General features: G+C 36.9%; 1 protein-coding gene across 2 annotated transcripts in view; it reads right to left on the bottom strand.

Moving 5' to 3' along the window:
• The window catches only part of LOC127790185 (uncharacterized), a 53,695-nt gene extending 35,553 nt beyond the window's left edge, over positions 1 to 18,142 (bottom strand). The window contains exons 1-3 of one of the 2 annotated variants that reach the window (XR_008020735.1): positions 17,543 to 18,142; positions 17,220 to 17,430; positions 2,587 to 7,453 (exon numbers count right to left, since the gene is read on the bottom strand). Coding sequence is in view for 1 of the 2 variants with exons in the window: in XM_052319485.1 (XP_052175445.1) it covers positions 2,697 to 7,453; positions 17,220 to 17,430; positions 17,543 to 17,704 (5,130 nt within the window). In the remaining variant the exon portion in view is untranslated. Of the gene's footprint in view, positions 1 to 2,385; positions 7,454 to 17,219; positions 17,431 to 17,542 lie in introns of those variants that run through there. The other variant, XM_052319485.1, reaches the window with a different exon arrangement.
• Positions 18,143 to 23,777: the final 5,635 nt, after the last annotated feature.

Here is a 23,777-nt window from a genome sequence, read left to right as displayed (position 1 = left end):
TTTGGTTTTCATATTGAAAAAAATTAAAATAATTGAACCGACCGAAATATTGTTTTTGACCCTTCCCTTTCAATTTTTTTTTCTTTTTTTGATTTTTTCAATTGATTCGATTTTCTTTTTCGATTTTTTTGTAATTTTTTTATGTGTTGGGTTTAAATATCTACTTGGTCAGCTCGATTTGATTTTTTATATAAGTTTCGTCTATTCAATTTGAGCAATACGAAACTAATCGAATTACTCACCTCAAAATAGTAACTACAAAATAAAAAATTATGCTCACCCTCTAAAGTCAACTAGAAGACACAGATATTCTTCATTTTATTAAAAATGACATAAATTTCTTCCAAAATTAATAAATTGTGTAAATTAATTATGTGCCTCCTAATTTTCTCTTTTCTTTCTTTCCCCTTCCTCTATGTTTTAAATATCATAAAAATTATATCTTTTAATGCAAAAATATTACAAAGAACAAAGATGTATATTTTTAAATATAAATATAATCTTAAACTTAAACTAAATATGTGTGTATGTATCTATGTATTTATATTTTAGTGAAAGTTCTAATAAAATAACACAACACAATAAAATAACACAACACAATTATGACATTTATTATTATTCAAAAAATATACAACTCACACTGTTTTTTGACTATTCTTATTCTAATTGCGTGCTATCTTTTTTTCAGCGTATGAAAAAATTTGGATGGCATTAAAAACAATGAGAAACAAGAGTCTTATGGGTTACAGCTTAGTGGAAGGGAAATAGCCCATGGCAAGTTGCTAACTGTTTGATTTTGCGAGCGACGGGGTACTTTCTATGGTGTAAGTGGAACAATCGGTGATGACGGAGAACCGAGCGATTAGTGGATCAGCTAGCATACCAAGCATAGTGTGTCGTGTGGGCACAGTTGGTCACCATTCCCTTTCCCCCATCTCTCCAGAGTCATGCCTTGCAACTTTTCTGACAACTTCCAGTTGACCAATCTACCTTATTTATGTGAATTGATCTACTTAGTAACTTGAAACAGGCTGAACCCTGAGCGTCTCTATAGTCAAATAGTAGATGACCCCTAAATAGGTTATGACTTGACAAAGTTGGATCTACATGTTTGTGTTAGTGAGTATTCCAGAGTTTGTTGCACCAAAATGAACTTTGGTGATCAAAGCTGATACATTCATTTGATCCTAACTATTACTTCTATACATATTGTCATAATGAGTGATTTTTGTTTCCATTCTATCTTATTTGGATGGCGTCCTACCAACCAGTTTTTCCTTGATCAGGTATGTCATTACGCTTAGTAATTTGGAGTGGCAGAACCCCTGGATGTCTTCATAGTCAAACGATAGGCAACTCCCTAAGTAAGTTACGTATTGACGAAGATGGTCCGAAGTGTTTGTGCCAGTGAGTATCCTAGGGTTGGTTGCACCACAATAAACTTTGGAAATCAATGCTAATTCATTCCTCGGGTCTAAACTTTTATTGTGTACATATTGTTGTTGTGGTTGATTTGACATGACATTCAATTCTCGAGTGCTAAACTTTTATTGTGTACATATTATTGTTGTGGTTGATTTGTCATAGCATTCAATTTTGAGCGCTTGATTATGGAGTTTGTTATAGTGAGACGATCCGAAGACCTTTTGCTGCTCCTTTACTCTTTGATATTTATTTTGTTTTGAAGATGTGAGTTGATCATTGCTCATGTTTGAATATGTTAGATTAGATTTGGTTGGAAAGTATTTTTGTTTTTTGTTTGCATGCCATTTCATTTATTGGGATGTTGATCTTAGTGTTAATTTCTAGTTTTCGTTGTGCACGGGAATATGCCCAGATTTTTTTCTTATAGATGCTTTTGGCGCTGATTTTTTTTAATACAATTCTTATTTACAAAAAAAAATCAAAAAAAGGCATTCATTTAGGTAAAAAATGATTGAAATGTTTATTATTTATGTAATAAGAACTGATTTATCAAAAAATTTAGATTGGATTATCTACTTAAAAAAGTTTGAAATGTTCACTTATTTAAGCATGGAGAAGACATTTTAGTGCAAGAATACCTCCAAGAGGTATTTTGGTTACAATTTGACTTTTATCATGTAAAAGAAATTATTTTCACAATTCGAACAAATAACCTCATAATAACCTTAAGTTAACAATTTCATCGTCACTATAAAGACTCACCCTTCTAGTACTTTATTAACGAACCATCGATAGTTAACTTATCAAATGTACTCAAGTGATGACCTCAAGTTTCTACTTTTAAAAACATAAAAACAAAATCCTAAACCTAACAAAACAAATGATGGCCTAAAACATGAAACAGGGAGGAAAATTGACAACCGACCAAGAAATAACAAAATATTGACATGTTCTTGGACATGATTCATTGACATTGATAATGTCCTCATAAGACACAAGAATGAAATGTTATACAGCAACTACATCAAGACAGCAATAACAATAAAGCTATAGTAATGTATTATAATTCATTACATACTTTAGATAAGTAGCCACTGAAATATATTTCAAAAACACTTGGAAACTTCAACCAGTCCCACCCGATAAGTAAAACACCACTAGATCATGTGTTCTTCACTTAAAAAGCACAAAAACAAGAGACAGATACAAAAAGATAGGCCAAATAAAGATGAACTTGAGGCATTCAAAAGAACAGCACCTAAGATTCATGACTAATCGGAAGGGAAAGCAGAAGATAGGAACCTTTCATCCTCTGCGAATAGCTGAAGATTCTTGGTTTTCATGAGAAACCCAATCGCTTGCTCCTCAAATTCCAAGAGGAAGCCTAATTTGATCAGCTCTGCCAGTTGATGCATTTGGTCTTCATTTTCCCATAGTAATCCAGCAGATATCACTTCAGAAAAAGATGTAGCATATTCAATGATACTTCTATGCCCGCCCCACCTGTTCACCTTTTGTGCAAAAAGCTCTTTATTCTCCCTCTCCCAACGAATCATTGGTGTCGCCTCAGCTTTCAACTTCTCCGCTGATGAGAGCGATAAACTGTAACAAATTTTGACTGGCTCCGCTGTCTCAAAGACAGTCAGATTAAGTAGACATCTCACAACTTCATGCCTTTTCTCTGCTTCCATTTTGAGAGCAGGTCCAGCTAGAAAACCTAGGATCAGCATAAGCATCCCTTTTCCAATTAAAATTTCCCTGGGACTAACTTCCTGAAGTCCAACACCTTCAGTTACGGATATTTCCTTTTTCTGGACAGATTCAGATATGTTTTGGACTCCAATTTTGCAATAAACTTCAAGCAGCTTAGACCGAGGCAAAGATTCATTGCTCAACTGGGGATACCAAACAAATAGAGGCTGGGAGCTCGACGGCTCAAAAAGATCCTTCAGACGAAGGTCATCAGCAATAAAAACATCATGCCTGTCAATCAACAAAATTTCATCTGATACTGAATATGCAGGCAGTTTCATCAAACGTTCACCAAGCCTTTTCACTGTTTTTGTATTCCAATGGCTTACAACAAATTTCCAGAACGCACAACACCTTTCGAGTGTTATGGGCAGTCCACATAACTCCCATTCCTTCCAGAGCTCACAATAGTCAACAAGGGAAGGATAGGATTTCACTCCAAGAGCACTTGAGAAAAAAAGAAGTAACTCCTTTCCATAATGCTTCTCCAACACATTCAATTTCTTATCAAACAGCCCATCCTTGTCCTGCAGGACGCATTCTTGGGGTGCTGCCCATTCACCATCATCACTTCCACTAGGGATCCAAATTTTCTTTTCATATCCTTTTTCAGGGTTCCAATTGCAGTCTTGCAAGTAACTATATATTCGAACAATGGTACTTAACTTGGAACAGAAATGCAGGTGATTGGCAAGCAAGGGTCCCCAATTTCCTACATCAATAGTTACTCCAATTGCGTTGAGCTCTTTGGCATAGGATGTAATGTTGGAGCCATAAAATTCTTCATCAATGAAAGGTCCATCCTCCCGTTGCAATGACTTCCAATCAGATTTATAAAGCAAACACTTACCAGGTGGCCTATAATCAAAAGTGGTTTTCAACCATTTTTTAGACACTTTCTCCCGAAAAGAATCAGGTAAAGTGTCATTGTTCTGTGTCCGTAAAATGCGAATACATTCAAGTAATGAGTAAGCATTTGCAGGAGTTATGCAGCTGGGATCAAATGGTAACTTAAGTCCGGTAGCCACAAACCCGCATCCATCCTTGAAGGCAACTTTAACTCCCATCCTTTCCAACTCCTTCTCATATTCATAGATGCCCTTGCCATACCAATTGTCAGCGTCATCAATGAAAGGAAGCAGAGATATGCAAGATATAGATTCCCAATCAGGTCCAAACAAAATGCACTCTCTCGGGACTCTGAAATCACCCAGGCGAGTTCGCAACCATTTAACCTCAAAGATACATCTCATCAAATCATCACAGAATTCAAAAGATGTACCCGTGAACTTTCTGTAACAGGCCAGCAAAGAGAAAGCATGTTCCTTTCCAATAGTAGAGAGCTCTCCTTGCTGCCTGAACACATGAGCAAATACCTTTTTTGCCTGCTTAAAATCCACTACCACCCCCAGTTTCTTTAATTCATTTTTATATGAGAAGATGCTGCTCCCATAAAAATTTTCATCGATTAGAGCAAAGCTGTCAAAAATTTGAAGGAGACAGCCCCATTCAGGACTGATAAGATGAGACCCAACTGGAGCCATGTAGCCCATGTTTGTCTTCAAAAATTTAATGTCTTTAAAGACTTTAATTAATTTATCAGGTGATCCTAAATGGCGCATGCAGCTCAAAATGAAAAGACCAGACCCAGCCGTTCGAACATTGATGCCCGTTGCAGGTTTCAGATATTCAGCAACAAGGTGGTAATTCTCACTCCATCCAACTACCACGCCCAACAACTGAAGTTCGGGTTTAAACTGAAGGATTTCCTCCCCATAGTATTCTTTATCAATAAATGGGATGGCACTCATCTGCGATGCAGTTTCCCATTCCTGATCAAACAAAACAGATCCAACTGGGGATCTGTCGCCAAGTGAAGTTCGTATCCATTTCCCTTCCCGGATACTTTGGATGAAGTTCTGAGCAGGCAGAATTCCCTCCCTCAGAAACTTTATGAACTTCAATATCGAAAAAACATTCCCTCTCGTTAGAGAGGAGGAGGCTGCCGAAGACATGAGATGCTTCCCGATAAATTGGCAAGCCTCTCCATAATCAAACATCACTCCTATTTCTCCAAGCTCCACTTTATATTTGATTATTTCAGAACCATAGAAATTCTTATCAATTATTGGGATATCAACTAGCACATTTTCATTCTGCAGAACATGGCTCCACGATGAGTTTGGTAGGAATGACTGAGATGGAGGCCAGTAGCCTGGACTGCTGCCCAAAGAAACCCTCATCCAGCTTCCCTCCTTTATGCATTTCAAGAATATTTTTGGCAGGCTAACCCCTTTCTGCATCAAGTTCCGAATCCATTCCAACAGCAAGAACGTATTATCTTTTGTTAGAGGAGCAGACAATGTAGGAATTACTGCATTGGGTGGAGACACATCAGGGACATCAGAAGCCCCAATATGACTTATGAGAAAGGGAATAAGCTCTTTCCCAGGGGTTAAAACACCTGCATATTTGACTGGTCGCAGATAGTCTTCTGCTAGTTCAAGAAAGCCTTCAGCTCTCCACGGATTTGATCCGATCAGACGAACCCATTTGCTTCCATTAGCAGGAACAAGAACTTGATTCCTTCGTGTGGTTACCTGCCCATAGTTATCCACAAGTGGCATATTGCAACACAATCGCCCAACATCGCTCTCAGACAAGTGGTTCCTTGAAAGCGAGTGATATAAGAAATGAACAAAAGTAACAGCTCGCTTCCTCTCACCCTTCAGCAAATCAACAAGAAGGGCTGCATAGTTGTACACACTTACAGTCTGAACCTTCACCTCATTTGAAAGCCACTCCAATAATATCTGCTTCTCAGACCATTGTTGCTGTTGTATAGCTTCTTGTGTAGATTTAGGAATAAAAAATGGGCCTGCAGAACTTCCAAATTCTCTGTTCCAATTGATCAACCATCGTAGATAATGAGGCTTGCAAGCTAGTACCTTCCCTGCGTACCACTGTGAGACACACTTTATACTAAATAAAGAGACATCACCATTATAACTCACATACTTCAGAAGCAAAGTGTCCTTGATGCTAGTATTCTGAAAATTTGGCCTCCAGTTCTTGGCTACAAATAATAGTAGCTCTAAATACACCTCCTCTGAGACTCCTAGTATGAGATTAGAACTGCGGATGCACTTAACATACCATTCATCCTCCACGGGTTTAACCCCCAAGAAGTCCAACACTTGATCATACTTCTCTCTGTCAAATGAAGAACTTAGCACATATCTCCCATGGGATGAGATATTATCCAAGCTCACCCCATCCTTCCTTGCCTTGTTCAGTATATTCCAGAAAGCAGGCATTACCACACTCACTTCAATAGGCTTCCGAAATAACTTCTGCTCCATGTAAGACTCGCAGGGAACTATGTCTTCATTAACCAGTTTGGCTTTAATACTGTCCCTCACAGCATTCAGCGCAGGGTAAGGAGGGATGTTGATGGGTACGAACTCGAACATATGAGCCAGAGTAGATACAGGGGCTCCCTCCACAGTTTTCACCAGGGAAATGAATGCATTGATAAAAGCACTGGGCACATATTCGAGAATACCTTGGTTCCATTTATTATCCAAAAGAATTGTTTCCCTTGAAGATGCTAGTAGAAAATCTGCTTGAATTATGAAAGGAAAATTTGTAACCATCTCAGTTGGGAGAAAGGCATATACCCCAGGATATTTAGTCCCACTGTTTAGACGCTGTCCATTTGGAAACGCCAATGTGATCAGATACTCTTCCACTTCCATCCGTCTTTCTACTTTATATTCCCGCCTGACTGGAAACTTCTGCCTCCACATGTAATAGTTGCATTCTTTCTCCAAATTGTCATCATTTTTATCAGCTGAAAGATGTAGCACATATGTCTCAGCATCAATATTCTTCTTTGCAGTACAATCAGTCTCACTTGAAATGGATATTGCGCTCACTGTATTGTGACTAGGATCCTCGTTGTCTTCCTTGACTGAAAGCCTCTTTATTTTTGAAAGGAACAACAGAACTTCAGGATGGATTTTCGAGAGTTGCACCTTTACAGGGCTAACCTTGTCAGGCTTCAGAGGCAAGACAATTGTTGTGGTTGGAAGGTCAGAGTCAGAGCCATATATTTGTTTTATGGTGGAAAGTGTTGGGTTGTCATCAACCCATTCCGGGACAATGTATCCAATTTTGCAATGTGGGCAAGGCTCTTCATTAAACCGTATCTGATAACCATTGCTGAATATATAAGGCTGTGTTGTGATGAGGAATACACTCTTGAACCCAATTCCTGAAATGTCAGTAGATAAGTTGTCAGCCACCAAGTGAAGATACCAAAAAGAAAAATAAAAGTGTCCAATTAACCACAATTTGCTGTAACTTGTCTCTCTCATGTGCATTAACCAGTCAAAAGAAAAAAATGGAACTCATCAAAACAAAAGTAGATAAAAATCTGTACTCACTGCTTTTTTGGACATACTAATTCAAAAGAAAATGCTAAATGTCATTTCTCTCTCTTAGAGAAGTATGATCCCTGCATACATTTATAGACATGGGTCTCCTAACCTCACATAAAAGAGGAATTCAAATGCACGAGACTCTCTGTTTTGCAAGGATCAGGAGATGTCGTTTCTGTATGCAAGCTTATCTTTGCTTTGCGAAGCTGTTTCCACTTGAACTCATAACCTTCTAGGCAAACTTACTGTTGCTATCATGACTCACCCTCTTCTCCTTACCACGTATAGATTGGCAAATTAGATAACAAAGCACTGGGGCTTTAATCCATGCTGCTCAATGACACATAAATAAATATAGAGAACTTCCCTTGCTTAATTAGTTACATCCATGGAAAAAATCTAATACTTGCATGAAAATTTGACTGGTGGTGAGAGGTGGACCCTGCTTGCTCAAACTGAATATGGGAATAAACAAATTTTTAGGGACTGGCCATATAGTTGTCGAAGGCACAAGGTACACTGAAACGCAAACGTGCTTGGGGCCTAGGCACAAGCCTTTTGAATGTGAGGCATATATTTATTCAAAAATTGTGTAAAATTATTTATACATCACTATGTTCATACCAAAAGAGAGAGCTAAATGAAAACTCGTTAAATCATAAATAACAAATAACTAACACTATATTACTATAAAAACACCTAATATTATTTCAAGCACTATAATAAGTTGATAACAACTATTAGTATATTAGCATTTCAAGAAAGTACTAGAAGTCTAAAACATCAAATAAATTAAAACAAAAGGATAGAAGGAAGGAAAACATAAAATTGCTTTATTGTTACATAAAAAATCATTGAAATCCAATGAAAAATAAAAAAACAAAAAACCAGTGGAAAAAAAAAATCAGTGAATCCAGCATGTGAAGAGTGAAAAAGTCAAAAAATAATGAAAATAATAAATAAAGAAAAAAAAGTGTCTAAAAATTCTCATGCTGATGGAAATTGCTGAAACCACAAGAACATAATCACAGGGATCCAGATCAGTATAAAAATATTTATATATTGATGGAACTTGCTGAAACTTAAAAGGTGGCTCTTTTGATATTGGGGTTGGAAGTTTTAATTGAAATTAAATAAATGGATATCACAAACTTAATTTCAAAGGAAAAAGAAATAAATTTCATCAAGTTCAATCAATATACCAGGCTGAATAGGCTGAATATAAAGGAAAAATAACAAATAAAGAAGAAGACAGGCGTGTAAACAGTGAAGAACCCAAAAAATCAATAAAATATAAAGGAAAATAAAAAATGAAAGAAGCATTGCCGGAGGTAGTTCACCTGCCTCCGGTGACACTGCCAGTGGAACTCAGGTCACTGGAGGTAGGCCCATGCGTCAGCAGCTTGTCAGCTCATGGACCATCTTCTGGCTTGTCCGTCATGGTTCTATGTGATTATGCTTCCATATTGACCAAAAATACAAAAGATTCTTCAATGACAAATAAAGCTTAAAACCTCTTGGAGATCAAAGCAAAAAAAATGACTTAGGCACAAAAGGTGTGCATATGTGCCTCGGGCTGAGGTTAGCATCTTAATGCCTATGTGGGAGCCTCATGGAGGACACCTCACCTCAGTTGTGCCTTACACCTAGACACGCCTTTGACAACTAGGACACTGTAATTCAATATCCACTTGAGAAGTTCAAAACGGTAGTTTGTTTGTTGCAAATTTCTTTTGGAAGCAGTTAGAGTTACCTTGACAACAACACCATCCTATTAAGTACCTTCTAATTTTTAAGTATTTTATCTATCAATGAAATAATATTCAACTTACTTAGCAAAAAAATAATATTCAAATTAAAAAGTGCTAGATTCTAGGAAGAGGAGAAAACAATAAGAATCCAAAGGCTACACACATAACATACATATATACAAAATAAAAAATTATAATAGACCACTATATACAATTACTCTATAAATAAAAGAATGTATAAATTATTCTTATTACTGTACAATGAAGGGCCACAGGGCCAAGACTCGGGGACATGTATCAAACCATTGCCACTTTACTTTAATAATAGTGGTGTGGAAAAAACTGCACACCTCATTCATTTATTTGATAGCCACATATATAGATTAGCTTCTTAAATATGGAAGTGAATCTCTCCTAATTGAAAGATATTTCCTAATTGAGTATTCTTCTATTTACAGAAATATAGACCTCATTTACCGTCTTAACTTTACAGAATATTACTATCAATCTTCTTGATGTATCCTGCCTTGATTTATGGCAAATCTTCTTGATTTTTCTGCCTTGATTCATGACACTCCAAACTAGTGAATAGACATTGTTCATTCCTAGTTTGGCTAGAATCTTATGGAAGACAGGACTAGGGAGTCCCTTGATCAGAACATCAGTTAGCTAGGATTCACTTGGTATATAGAGAGTACAAATAAGCCCGCTGTCCTATTTCTCTTTAATAAAATGTTGGTCAACCTCAATCTATTTTGTTCGGTCATGCTGTACAGGATTGTATACAATGTTGATAGCAAACTTATTGTCACAATAGAGTCTCATAGGGCTGTCCCACTTGAGTCTCAAGTCTTCAACAATAATTTTCAACCATGGCAACTCACATATACCCTATGCCATTACCCAAAATTCTGATTCTGTACTTGACCTATCCACAACAGTCTGTTTTTTACTCCTCCAAATAACTAGATTTCCTCCCAAGAAAATGCAATACCCTGTGGTAGACTTCTTATCAACCATTAAACTTGCATAATTTGCATCAGTATAGGCCTCTAGGGTAAGTTTAGCCCCCTTTTTGAACAAAATTCCCTATCTTAGGGAACCTTTGAGGCAGTGCAGAAACGTTTACTATGCTCACTGCATAGGCTATGCCCGGCCTTGTGTGAGATAGATAAATCAACCTACCAACAATCTTTAATAGGCTTCTTTGTCGGTATCTTTGTCTCCCTTTGCTTCACCCAATTTGTGATTAGGATCAATTGGGATGCTAGCTAGTTCGCAAGCCATTTTCCCTGTGTCCCTCAAAAGGTCAAGAACATACTTGTGTTGATATATGAATATCCCATGCCTAGATCATGCTACTTCAATACCTAAGAAATATTTTAAATTCCCTAGTTCCTTGATTTCAAATTCCATAGCCAAACATCTCCCCAAGTTTTGTCTCTCCCTTTCATCATTCCCTATCACTATAATATCATCAACATAGACAATAAGGGCTGTAACTAAGCTTGAATCTGAGTGTTTTATGAACAAGGTGTGGTCCCCTTGGCTTGGTTTATATCCCATGGTTTGCATCACCTTGGAAAATCTCCCAAATCAAGCTCTAGGTGTCTGTTTCAGGCCATATAGTGCCTTCTTGAGTTTGCAGCCAGGTCTGTTTTCACTGAATCCTAGAGATATATCCATGTAGATCTCCTCCTTAAAGTCTCCGTGTAAGAAAGCATTCTTCATATCGAATTGTTGTAAAAGACAATCAAAATTAGCTATTAGGGACAAAAGAATTTTTACCGTGTTCATTTTGGCTACCGGAGCAAAAAAAATTTGGTAGTCAATTCTATATATTTGGGTGCATCCCTTAGCTACCAACCGAGATTTGTACCTTTCAAGTGACCCATCTACTTTATATTTTGACTATGAAAACCCATTTGCAGCCCACCGATTTCTTTTCTTTTTGGAAAATCCACAATGTCCCAAGTATTGTTCTTCTCCAGGACCTGCATTTCAATACTCATAGCATTCTTCCACTTTTTACATTTTAAAGCCTCTAATAATGTGGTAGGAATGGATATTGTATGAATGTTTGCAAGAAAGCTTTTATGAGATGGGGACCACCTTTGAAAGGATAAAAAATGAGATAATGGATATAAGGGATATTTTGTACACTCTCAAGTTCTTTTTCTTAGGGCTATGGGCAGATCTATTTCTGTCCCAGAATCAGTCTTAGAAGGTGAACTGAGAGACCTTACCTCATTTTCAAAATCTGGTTCTGATGATAGGTGCAACCTTGGTTCAGGTTATAGATTAGTCCTTGTGTAAATATGTGAGAAACAGTTGTTGGTAATGGTCTGTCCCTTTCCAAGGTCATGGGTTCATGGAGGCTTGATATATGAGATTCTAGCTCAGGATAGGCAAGTTGGGGCTAGGTTTGTGGTGCAGGGGTAAGGGCAGGTTCTGTAATCGTATGTTCAGGAGCAAGGTCTTCAGGATTTGCAGACTTGGGTAAAGGTTCTGGCATGGGATTGGGTGCAGTTTCAGGTTTTTGCGCTTCAAGTGGAAAGGAGGTAAGGAGAGGCTCATCCTTATCTTCCATACTTAAAGTCTCCCTCTAAAGATAAGGTTGAGAAAAATAGAATTCAGTCTCAACAAAGGTAACATTGACAGTGATTAGAAACCTTTTAGTGGGAGAGTGATAGCATTTGTATCCTTTTTGGTTAGAAGGATAGCCCACAAAGACGCATTTAGCTACTCGATGATCCAATTTTCCTCTATTATGGCTGTGAACATGAACAAAAGAAATACACCCAAAGACTCTAGGGCTAAGGGGAGATGTGGAAGAAAGACCCAGATAGAAGTGAGATAACATGGCCATGGGAGTTTGAAAATTCAACACGCAGGATGGCAGGCGATTGATAGTGTAAGTTGTTATAAGGACTGCTTCCCCCCCAAAAGTGTTTAGGCACATTATGCTGAAACAATAAGGCCCAAGCAGTATCTAGAAGGTGACCGTTCTTTCTTTCTGCAAAGCCATTTTGTTGTGGGGTAGAAACATAAGAGAACTCGTGAATAATACCCCTTTGGTGGAAATAGGTGAAAAGAGTTTGGTTAAAATAAACTCAAGCATTATCAAACCTAAATCATTTGATTTGAACCCTAAATTGAGTTTGGATCATAGAGAAAAAAATTGAAAGGATGTCACTCACATCAGATTTAGATTTAAGAAGAAAGACCCATGTAACCCATGTACAATCATCAATGAATGTGATAGACCAATGTGCATCAAAAATATTTGGAATAGTTGATGAACCCCAAATATCACTATGAATTAAATCAAAAGGAAAAGGGCTTTTGTTATTACTAGGAAAAAAACAACACGTCTATGCTTGGCAAGCTCACAAATGTCACAATGAAATTTGCTAATATCTAGATTTGTAAACAAAGAAGGGAACATAATCTTGAGCGTGGAGAAAGCAGGATGTCCTATCCTGTAATGATGCAACCAACTAGTGTCCTTGTGGAGCTGATACTGTTCAGAGAGGTAGGTTAGGGGATGGTTCCATATGGGAGCTGTTTGTTTCTCAAATTTGTTAAAGTAGGATAATCCATACCGTTCCTTAACACGCCCAATCATCAGTCCCGAGACCTGATCTTAAAATAAGCAACAAGAAAGTAGAAAAATGACTTTGCAGTTGACATCAGAGGACAATTTAGATACTGAAAGGAGATTGATGGACAATTTAGGCACATGAAGGACATTTTTAAGAGTGAGTAGGGTTGATTGTAATTTCTCCTATGCCAGCTATTGTGATTAATGAACCATTAGCAATAGCTATTTTCCTATGGCTAGAACAGGGAACGTATGAGTGAAAGAATTGAGAGAAAGGTGTCATATGATTAGCGGTGCCAGAATCTATGATCCAAGAATCTGGAGAATAAATATCAAAGGCATTTAAAGCATAAGAAATATGAGGTTTACCTAAATATATCAAGAAGCAGTTATCTAAGATAGATGGTTTGTCCAGGGTACTTAGGAATTGCCTCAACCTTTAAATCTCCTCCTGGTTGAATTATTTATGTTCTTTTGGTTTATGAATCTGTTCTTCCCCGTGTAAAGTGGCCATATTGGCTTGCCCTTGACTCTAATGCAATTGTCCACCCTTACTTCCCCATTCTTTACTTGATGGCTTTCCATTTAACTTCCAACACATCTCCCTAGTATGCCTAGGTTTCTTGTAGAAAGTACACCAACGGTTGTCACTCCCTGTGTGTTTAGGAACTATCTTACCATTGTCTCCATTTAGTTGATCTTTCTTGAATCCATGGCCTCCTCCATTCACCACGAATGCTGAAGCCTCGGCTGGTTTAGGGTGCAGCATTACACCCCTTTTGCTTTCTTCAGCCAGTATAATTGAAAAAACTTCATTAAGTGAAGATAAATCAACTTTACCAGGGATTTGAATTCTTACCTGGTCATACTCCCCATTAAGTCTTGGTAGAAAATTATAAATTTTGTCTTTCTATATGAAGGTTTTCAATGTGGCTGCATCATCACTGTGTTTCATCTCAATAACACGATAGTGATCTATTTCTTGCCAAAGTCCTTTTAGGAGATTAGCATATTTTGTGACAGACTTGTTCCCTTGTTTTGCAACAGTGATTTTGGTCTTCAATTCATAAATTCAGGCTGCATCGTTAACTTTTGAATAGATTTGTGGAATAGACTCCCAAACTTCCTTGGCTATGGGACATACAGGTGTCACTTATTTCGAGTGACATGGAACTCCACAGCCATGCAATGAGCATGGAATCCTCTTTATCCCATGTTGCATAGCGCATAGGTTGGATCTTCCTTCGTTGGTCCGATCCCCACGATGTGACTTATCTTTCCTTTTCTTTTCAAAATGGTTCGAATCAGTCGAGACCATTTGAGGTAATTTCTCCCGTCCAACCTGTAGGCTGCATGAATCTACTGCAATTCTCCAAAAAGTAGGATCCCTGGAAGTGTAGTTGTTTCTCTTGTATCACAAGAGCTAATCTCACCAATATGAGAAAACATCTTGATTGAATAGAGAAACAAGGCTAAGGAAAGAATAAGAAAGAGCTACGGATTAGTAGGTGCAGTCGCATCAATGAATGCTACTGGAAATCGGTCAACAATGAAGACTGGAAAAAATGGTTGCTTTACGAAAGGTTTCCTAAAGCTCAATACCATGTGGAAAAAACTACACACCTCATTCATTTACTTGGTAGCCATATATACAGATTAACTTCCTAAATATGGAAGTGAATCTCTCCTAATTGAGAGATATTTCCTAATTGAGTATTCTTCTATTTGCAGAAATATAGACCTAATTTATAGTTTTTAACTTTACATAATATTACTATCAATCTTCTTGATGTCTTGATTTATGGCAAATCTTCTTGATTTTTCTGCCTTGATTTACAACAAGAGGAACTTACTAAGCACATCCAAGAAAGGAGACATTTGTGTATGTTACTTGTAAATGACATTATTTCTGTTGGGGAAATTTAAGAAGACATATTAACAGCACCAAGTAGGATTAAGGCTTGTGATTGTTATTGATGTTGTGTGGGATATAAGACATAAATACTAAGCTTGAGTTTGATGGAAACAAGAGAATCCAAAGGTTTCAAGGTATGCCAAGTTTAAAATCAAATATATGGAATATAACCTTAGTGACCAACTTTATTTCCTTAAACCCTGGCAGCGAAGAACCTCCACGACGAGCCCCCAAAAGAATTCTGGGTTCCAGGGACCCAACAATCTCCCCCCCACCCCCCCAAAAAAAAAATTGCTTCTATGGCAGCTCAAACCCGCAACCTCTCTCTAATACCAGTCGAACCCAGAATCAAGCGCTTACCACCATGCCAAAAGCTATAGCTTGCCAGAGAGGGCCACACCCCACTTCACAAGAATCACTCAGAGTCAATCGCTAGCATCTCAGTTCGCAATCCCATCCCTAGGATTCAAACCTAAGACCTACGTCTCTCCTGAGCCTTGTCCTTCATAGTTGCGCCATTTCTACCAACAAGCTATAGTTGTTAGCAGAGGCACAACTTTATTTCCTTAAACAATGGCAGCGCAAAACCTCCACGACGAGCCCCTAGAAGAATTATGGGTTCCAGGGACCCAACAAATTTTAAAATCAAATATACAGAATATAAGTTTTGTAAAAACAAAAATGAAATCAATTATTCAAAAGGATGAGATTATTAAAGATGTTAATAACAAATCAAAGTAAGATGATTAAAGTGGAAACATGCTTGCAACATTTTTGCAATCATTTAGTCCCTTTTTAGACGGGTTCTACTTGATGGAACAAAATATTAAGCAATTAAGTACTAGCATGTGTGAAGTGTGAATGTAAATAGAGTTTGAATGTTATGACAAGCATGCGATGAAACCATAAAAGACATATTAGAATCAAATTTATTTAAAATAAGTTTAGAGTGGTGCCTATTGAAGATAAGATGTATAATATACAATTAAGACAATTAACACATGTGAAAAGAAGACAACAGACACACGTTTAAGAAGAGTTGACCAAAATGTAAAGTTCTTAGCAAAAGAGACAAAAGAGCACTTTTAACCACTTAAAAAAATGATAAATGACTCTACCATAACCTGGGATATAATGACCTTCAAAAATATCCAACCATAGATAAAGATAACCGGAAAGTTAGAATTCATGTAGTCAACCTTGCTTAGTGGCATTAAAGTTACCTAGATTGGGGCGCTAATGTCACCTATCCTAATGTTGCTTGTCAAAATTTCTAAATATTTTTGTATAGGCTCATATAGTCCTAATTTTATTAGGAATTATAAAATAAGAAAGTTGAACTAAATAAAATATTATATACCTAATCAAGACAAAAAGACTTAATATAAGACCTATTGGCATTATTTGGGCCTTAAAGTGAGTAAATTAAAAAATTACAATGGAAGCTTGCTAAATATGAAGAGCATCAACTAATATATTCAAGAAATATATAAAATTTAAGTACACATGAAAAGACAAATTCATAAATAAAAAAAAATCACATATGTACAAATCAAAATCATTAACGACATTTATCATTTAAAAGAAAAAAAAATATTTATGCTTGCATACGGTATATAAAGGGAAAAACATAATTTGGTATCTCCCAAAAGAAGGTCAAAGAAAACTTGGTAGGAAACAGTCTTATATGGCATACAATATAATGGTCTCACAAAGAATGATCATGGACAGAGCCGCAAAAGGTCTAGAAGCCATATAGCCAACCCCACCTAATGAGATTCAAACGAGAGATTGCCGATGGTGGTGTCTGCCAAATTTTGAAGGATATAATGACCTTAGAGAAGATATGATCATGAATCTCTAATGGGATTAAGGCTTAACAAGTTGGAATTTTTGTTGGTGGCGATGGTGATGGTGCCCCCCAAATTTTGAGGACCTGTCAATTAATTTACTTCTTATATTGCCACTGTAAAAAGTTAATTATATCATTTGTCCACATACCCTACCACTCAATACAAGTAAGGGCAAAATGGCTAACTCAAAGAGTTAAACTAACCCCATGCTTGGAAACTGATCCGTTTTCTAAACTATTTGGCATACGTTTTTGCTTTCGAAATTACAGCTATTTGTTCGAGGGAAAAAATGATTAAATCACAGACAATATAATCAAAACTGTATTCAGCAAGTTGCAGGAAGTAACAAATGCAGCAATCGTTCGGCATCACGGAAACCAAATAAAAGCTCAATCTGGATATGAACTTCGTTTTTCTCATGGATAATTAATTAAGATTAAGAGAATGAATGACGTTAGGTTAAGCAAATCAAGATACCTTTCTCGCCGATGTAGCCTCGTTTTCGCTGGCCTTTCTTAGTGGAGAATCCAATGCCGCAAATGGACTCAACGTTTTTAGCGGAAAAGCCCTTCTCGTTGTTGAAGACCAGCAAGGTCGCCGGAGCTCCGGTCGCCGTAATGTCCCGCGAAGTTATCACGAATTCAAGTGACGGTTTTACCCCCTCCAAGTACTCGTTGTCCTCCGCATTCTGTTAAAAAAAGTACATGTAAATGGGCTAAAATATGTATTTGGCCAGCTGCAAATGCACATTTTTTTTGGTTGCATGGTGCATATGCAAATTTACGTATATATATAATTACCTGGATGAGCTCCATGAGGAAGTGGACGTCCTTGGTGTAGAGCTCAGCGGCCAGATAGTTGATGGCGTGATGCAGATACAGATTGGTCACGTCGGGTTCGTCCCCCCCGATCTTGAACGTCTTCCTTCTGATCTTCTCTATGTGCTCTCTGGGTGTCGCCATTTCCCTTGCTGGTCGATCCGATTACCCGCTGGAGTTCAGAGTCCGGTCCGATCAGCACAGCAGGTTGAGGTTGCCTTGCTCTTGCGTTCTACCTTCAAACTGCACTCTGGCCATTTGTACTCTGGTCCATGAGTACGGAGATGTCAGGGAAGACGAAAGTGGGGGGTCAAGAAGTCCGCTTTCCCTTTCCAATTTTCCTGCCCAAAAAAGGACCAGTGGTCTCTCGAAACGTGGCAAAGACTGGCGCGAATCCAACCCGACAGCAAGAACGTAATATCTTTGGTTAGAGGAAAAAACATGGTTGGAATTACTGCATTTGGTTAGAGGAGACACATGGGGGACATCAGAAGCCCCAATATGCCTTCTGAGAAAGGGAATAAGCTGTTTCTTCTTTGTCTCACTTGAAATTGATATGCCACTCACTGCATTGAGTCTAGGATCCTCCTTGTCTTCTTCCTTGACTGGAAGCCTCTTTTTCTATGATATGCTGCCTCAATTTTTAAGAAATGTATGAAAGTTTATTGGTGGTGGTGGACCCTCTTTCCACAGACATAATTTGGGAAGGACTATTTTTGCTGGTTATGGTGTACTAATTAGCTAGAAGAGTTCCATACTGATTGCTGGTAGAAATTGTTTGGTGTGGTTCATCCAAGTTGGCGATACTTCGATATTGCAACTACATTGGGACTGTTGCACAAGTCAATAAATTTAGGTCTCAACAGAAATGCAAAGACTTGGCACAATGTTTTGATATTATTTTGGAGATAATAGTACGTGAGACGTCTATAAATGCAAAGAGTTGCATCAAATGAGAACTTTGCGAATCTACTACCTAAAATTATAATACAATGAAGTTAAATCATCATCTTGAGAATATGAGTATGAAATACCAAGCACCAATACACTAGAGTGTCGTGTAAATTAGCATTAATGCAAATGAGAGTTTGTTGGTGTTAACACCCCAATGCTAGATTGACGTCTAATATGAGTAATGGGTCTAATGATATAATCTTGCATGATTGTCATTCATAATTTTCTATTTATATATGAATTAGTCCCTAAATTTTCCTATAAAGGCCCCATTCTTAAAGAGTTAAGATTGTATGGCATAGATCTCTAGTTCAATTTTTTTTAAAGGTATTATCGATCCTTAAATTTGTCAGGAGATAAATATGATTTATTGATTAATGGATCGGCACATAGACTACTACCATTGTTTAGCATAGGATGCTAATGGAAATGGGGTGATGAGTTACACGCCACATTGCATGAGATGCATATAATAAACATATGTGTAGGTATTAGTAAAACATCCATTGAATGTGACACGTGCGACATATCACATGGCTTTATGGATTAATGATCTATTATTAGTTCTCAATTGTGTATCTAGTCTTTAGACTGAAAGCGACATAGTTGTCTTGTGCACTAGTGTCAGGAATTTGTCGTTGTGCGGAACTATCCGATGTAAGAGATGGAGATATTTTTTGTGGTCCATGTGCAGTGATGTATGAAGGTTGATGTTCATTAATAAGATCCACTATCCTTTATTGGATGGGAGCAAGCATTCTATACAATCTTGATCAATCAATGATTGTTATAATTTTTAGCCAAGGCACGTACGATTGAAAAAGATTTTTTAATGTTGGAAGAGTTTTGATAAGTCATCTCAATCACCATATATTGGATCTAGCATAATTGTTGAGTCATATGAGTTTAATCAGTCAATAACTCTCACTTGATTGTAATGTTACTTAGTGGAATGACTGTAGTGCACAATAATCGAGAGCTCTAATAAGTTTATAATAAATTTTAATTTTATTATAATTAGAATCGTCCTCAATCCTAATTAGAGGATACTCATGATATTTCAAAATATTTTGAAGGGACAAATAAATCCTCTTAATAGGTTGAGGGATAGAGCTAATATCAATAAATTAACATGTTCTAATTATTATATGGTTATGAATTTAAAAAGTCACACCTAACTAAATATCGAGTTGAATTAGTAAATTTGAACTAAGTAACTATTTTTTTATAATTAAGAGTTAATGATATTTTTAAGAAGTATTTATTATAAAATTAATTTTAATGTATAATTAATTTTTATATATAATTGCTATATATTTATTATATTATACTTGAAAAATTAATTGATGATCAAAAGTAAAAGGGGAGTGAAATTCAAATTGGAGAAAGTGGTTCTCGGCGGAGGCGCACTTGGAAATTGGGAAGGCAATTTAAAATGAAAAAGATAGATTGAAGCGACAATTGAGGGAGCTGCCATCATTTTCCCTCGATAAATGAAATTTGAAAACGGGCAGACATCCCTTGGCCGCCGGATTACTTTTTGCAAATATATTAATATTAATACATATTTTATTGGTAGGAAAAAGGCAGCAGCCGTGGGCAACGCGCTGGGCTACCGAAACAATTTAAAAATATTTTTATATTATTTTTTTTGATTTTTGCGAGGCCAAGAAATGTACCCGCCCGTCCACCCAAAGCCATCTTCACTCTCCTTGCTACCCGCCCAAGCCCAAACCATCTCCTCCAATTTCTTCATCATTCAGTCTCTCTCTCTCTCTCTAACTCATTTTCACTCTATCTCTCTCAAACCCACCACTCTCTCTCTCAAATCGTAGCCCCACGACCGCTGCGAGTATCGCCATCCCCCCTAGGTCGCTAGCAACGCTTGTTGTCTGTCGCCCCCCGCCGAGAGCACTGCCTCGCCCGTTCACCCCTACCACCGGCCACAGACGGCCGTTGCCCGCCCCCACTGCCATCGCCCCTCCTTTCAATCTGTTGCGGCGCCTCACCCCCACCCGCCATCGCCCCCCACCGTCGTAGCCCCCAGCAGGTCACCCCCACCCATAATATTTAGGCTTTAAATTAATAAATTATTCAGCTGTTTCAATAAGTTGTTTTTTTCTTCCCTTATTAGCTTATGCTAGAGATGGAACTTGGAAATGCAGTTGTTATGCTAATATTAGGGATCGGCTGATAGTATAATGGCAGTCTGACACTTGGTTGCCTGTATATAGGTGAACTAGTGCTTGTTTGACGATTTGCATTTCAGAAAAGGTTAAGCCAATCTATTTTTTCAAGCCGTTGACAATGAATCAAAGAGATGCTGGCCAGGTTTGTTGCAGCTTAATTAAAGAAATTATAGCTTATAGCTTCTTAGATTATAACTTCTAAAACTTAGAATAAGTTGTGAACTTGTTTGCTGCAGCTTCTTAGAAGTTGTAGTTAAGTAATTGTGATGCTTGATACCATAAGCTGTAAAATAACTTATTTTTGTATAATTATCCATAATACCCTTAGTAGTAATAGAATAATAATTTAAAAATTAATTAGTGTATATGTATAAGTTTCAAGTGTTATAAAAAATTAATTAAAGTATAGAGAGAGAGGAAGATGACGAGAGAGAGGAAGAGATTTGAAAATGAAAATGGCGGTGGAAAAGAAAAACCCATGATTGCGTAGACAAGAGAGTAATTCTTTGCTAAAAATAAGGGCAAAATTGTCATAAAAATGTAATTATTTAAGCAGAAGTTGTAAAAGTTGGGGTACCCCAGTTTTGAAAAAACCAGCTTCTACCCCTTCTAAAAGCTAGTAAAAGTTATAAGTTAGAATTCTATAAGCTAAAACAAACACTATATCCCAACTTTTTTGAAACTAGAAGCTAAAAGTTACAACTTTTAAACTATAACAAATAGGGCTGCTAACTAGTTGCAGATGAATAGGTATGTGACTGCAGAAGTTGGATTTGAATTAGATTAAGAGAAGAAAAATAATTTATTAATTATTCAGTTGTTTTTCAAATTACGTTTTGATTTTTTAGTTATTTGTATTTTTTTGTTTTAAATTGAATAAACCAATTTGACAGAAATATATAATTATTTTATAAAATAGTTTTGTTACCCTAACAAGCTATGAAATAAATATACGACATTGATTTTTCTAAATTTTGATTACGTGACTTCAGTTTAATTTCACAATAAAATAATTTAATTTATGGTTAGAATTTTCACGTTGATCACTATTCAATTTGTCCAATAGTCATGCCTTTGATTGGCCTGGCTTCTCTCACTTTCGAGGCTAAGAATATCTCCAAAAAAGGGAGTGTCATCTTTGGAGTGTTAAATTATCTATTTATAATTTTAAATAGTGTTATAGTACTTTTAAAAAATAAATCTACTCTAAAGATAAATGTTAAAATAGAGGTATTATTTAATATTTTAATATTTTTTATCAAATTTTAAATTCAAATAATCAATATTTTATAATAAAAGTTGAAATAAATCAGTTAAAAATGACAGTTAGATTTTGTATCTTTTCTTTTTTCTCTCTCCAAAGGTTGCAAAAATAGTATCCCAATAGGGTTGTTGTCATTTTACAACCCTATATCCTACCCCATCGGAGTGGTTGATTTTTAATTTCGGTGCCATTTTGATGGTTATGGAAATGGCATCACAAATGTCACTCTCCATTAGAGATGCTCTAAGTTCTCAATGTAGAGTATTGTTTTGGAACTTACTCTACTTGTAAAAAAGAAGGCAAACTCGATCTCCTAATTGATTCTCAAACAATCAAATCAATTATTAAATTTGAAATTGAATGATTAATGAAGTACTTAAATCTCAAAATTTAATGTCTTTATAAAGACGTAACTGTAAAATTGGTAAAGGACTAAGATTATGTATATGGATGGCCAGATATTTTTCCTTGGATAATTTTGGCCAATTGATAATATATATATATATATATATATTTTATAAACAAAATCTAAATTTCAATCTTGTCGCATAAAATAATATTTATACATTTTTGTTTTCTTTAACATCGTCCTCAATTTTTTTCCAACTACATTTGATAAATTTCATTCCCTAACCACATCATATAAACTCGATGTTCCATAAATTTAAACCCCAAACTCTTCACATAATTAAATAAAAAAGTAAATTATATTTTTTTATAACTCAAAATAAATTATATTTTCTTATAACTCAAAAAACTACAGAAGCAAAATTTTGAGATGGGTGGCCGTCCAAGCGACCGTGTGGTGGGTGCGAGTGGTTGCTCGTGGCGGAGAGAGGGGCAAGAACAAATGGGGGCGAGGCACTGCGACCGACTGGCAGTGGGGGCGATGGCCGTTCAAGAGCTGGTGGGGGGGCAACGGTCATCTGTGGCCGCTGGTTGGGTTGATCGGGCGAGGCTGTGCTCGAGGCATGGGGGCTACAAACAGCAAGCGTTGCTCGCAATTGGGGGGGCGACGGCGGTGCTCGCAGCGATCGTGGGGCGAGGAAGGGCGACAGTTTGAGAAAGAAAGTGGTGGGTTTGAGAAAGAGAAAGACTCTGAATGAATGAGGAAGAAGATGAAGAATATGGCTTTGGGCGAGTAACAAGGAGAGAGAATATGGCTTTGGGTGGGTGGGCAAGTATATTTCTTGGGCCTTGCAAAATTTAAAAAATAATATAAAATTATTTTTAAATTATTTTGTAGCCGAGGGCATAGCCCACGGCATACCCATAGCATTACTTTTTTTTTTTTCTAGTACGGTATGCGTCCTCCTCTTTCCAATTTCTAGAGCCCTCTATTCCGTCTTCTTCTTCCTTGGTTCTCTACGTCAGAAATCCACCGCAATATATATGTATATGCGATATATATTTTTGCAGCAGCAGATGCATCAGGCTCCTTCTCTCTCTCGCCTTAATATATATTGGATATATATTTGAAGGAGGAAGCAATTAGTGCACCAGTGGCAGTGAACCGATGTCTGGTCTTCTGCTTGGTAGATTGAATCTTCTGTTGTGGAGAAGAAAACTAATTACAAGGAGTTACAGTCGTCGAACGCAATAAGCAATGACAAAAGTGTTGGTCTCGTGTGTGTGAGTATAATTGTATTTGTTGGATTTATTATTTGTTGTTTCTAGAAATTTGAATAGCCACACTTAATTTCTTGAATTAAATTTGAGGCTTTTCATTTGTGCCAAGAGTCACAACTTTTAATGAGTTTTATGATTTTTATTAATTGTTGTATTGATTTTGTGGCTCTTGGGAGCCCCT

The sequence above is a fragment of the Diospyros lotus genome, chromosome 14 (assembly GCF_014633365.1).
Source record: "Diospyros lotus cultivar Yz01 chromosome 14, ASM1463336v1, whole genome shotgun sequence".
Lineage (NCBI taxonomy): Eukaryota > Viridiplantae > Streptophyta > Magnoliopsida > Ericales > Ebenaceae > Diospyros > Diospyros lotus.
This window is presented reverse-complemented; position numbering and strand designations above follow the sequence as displayed.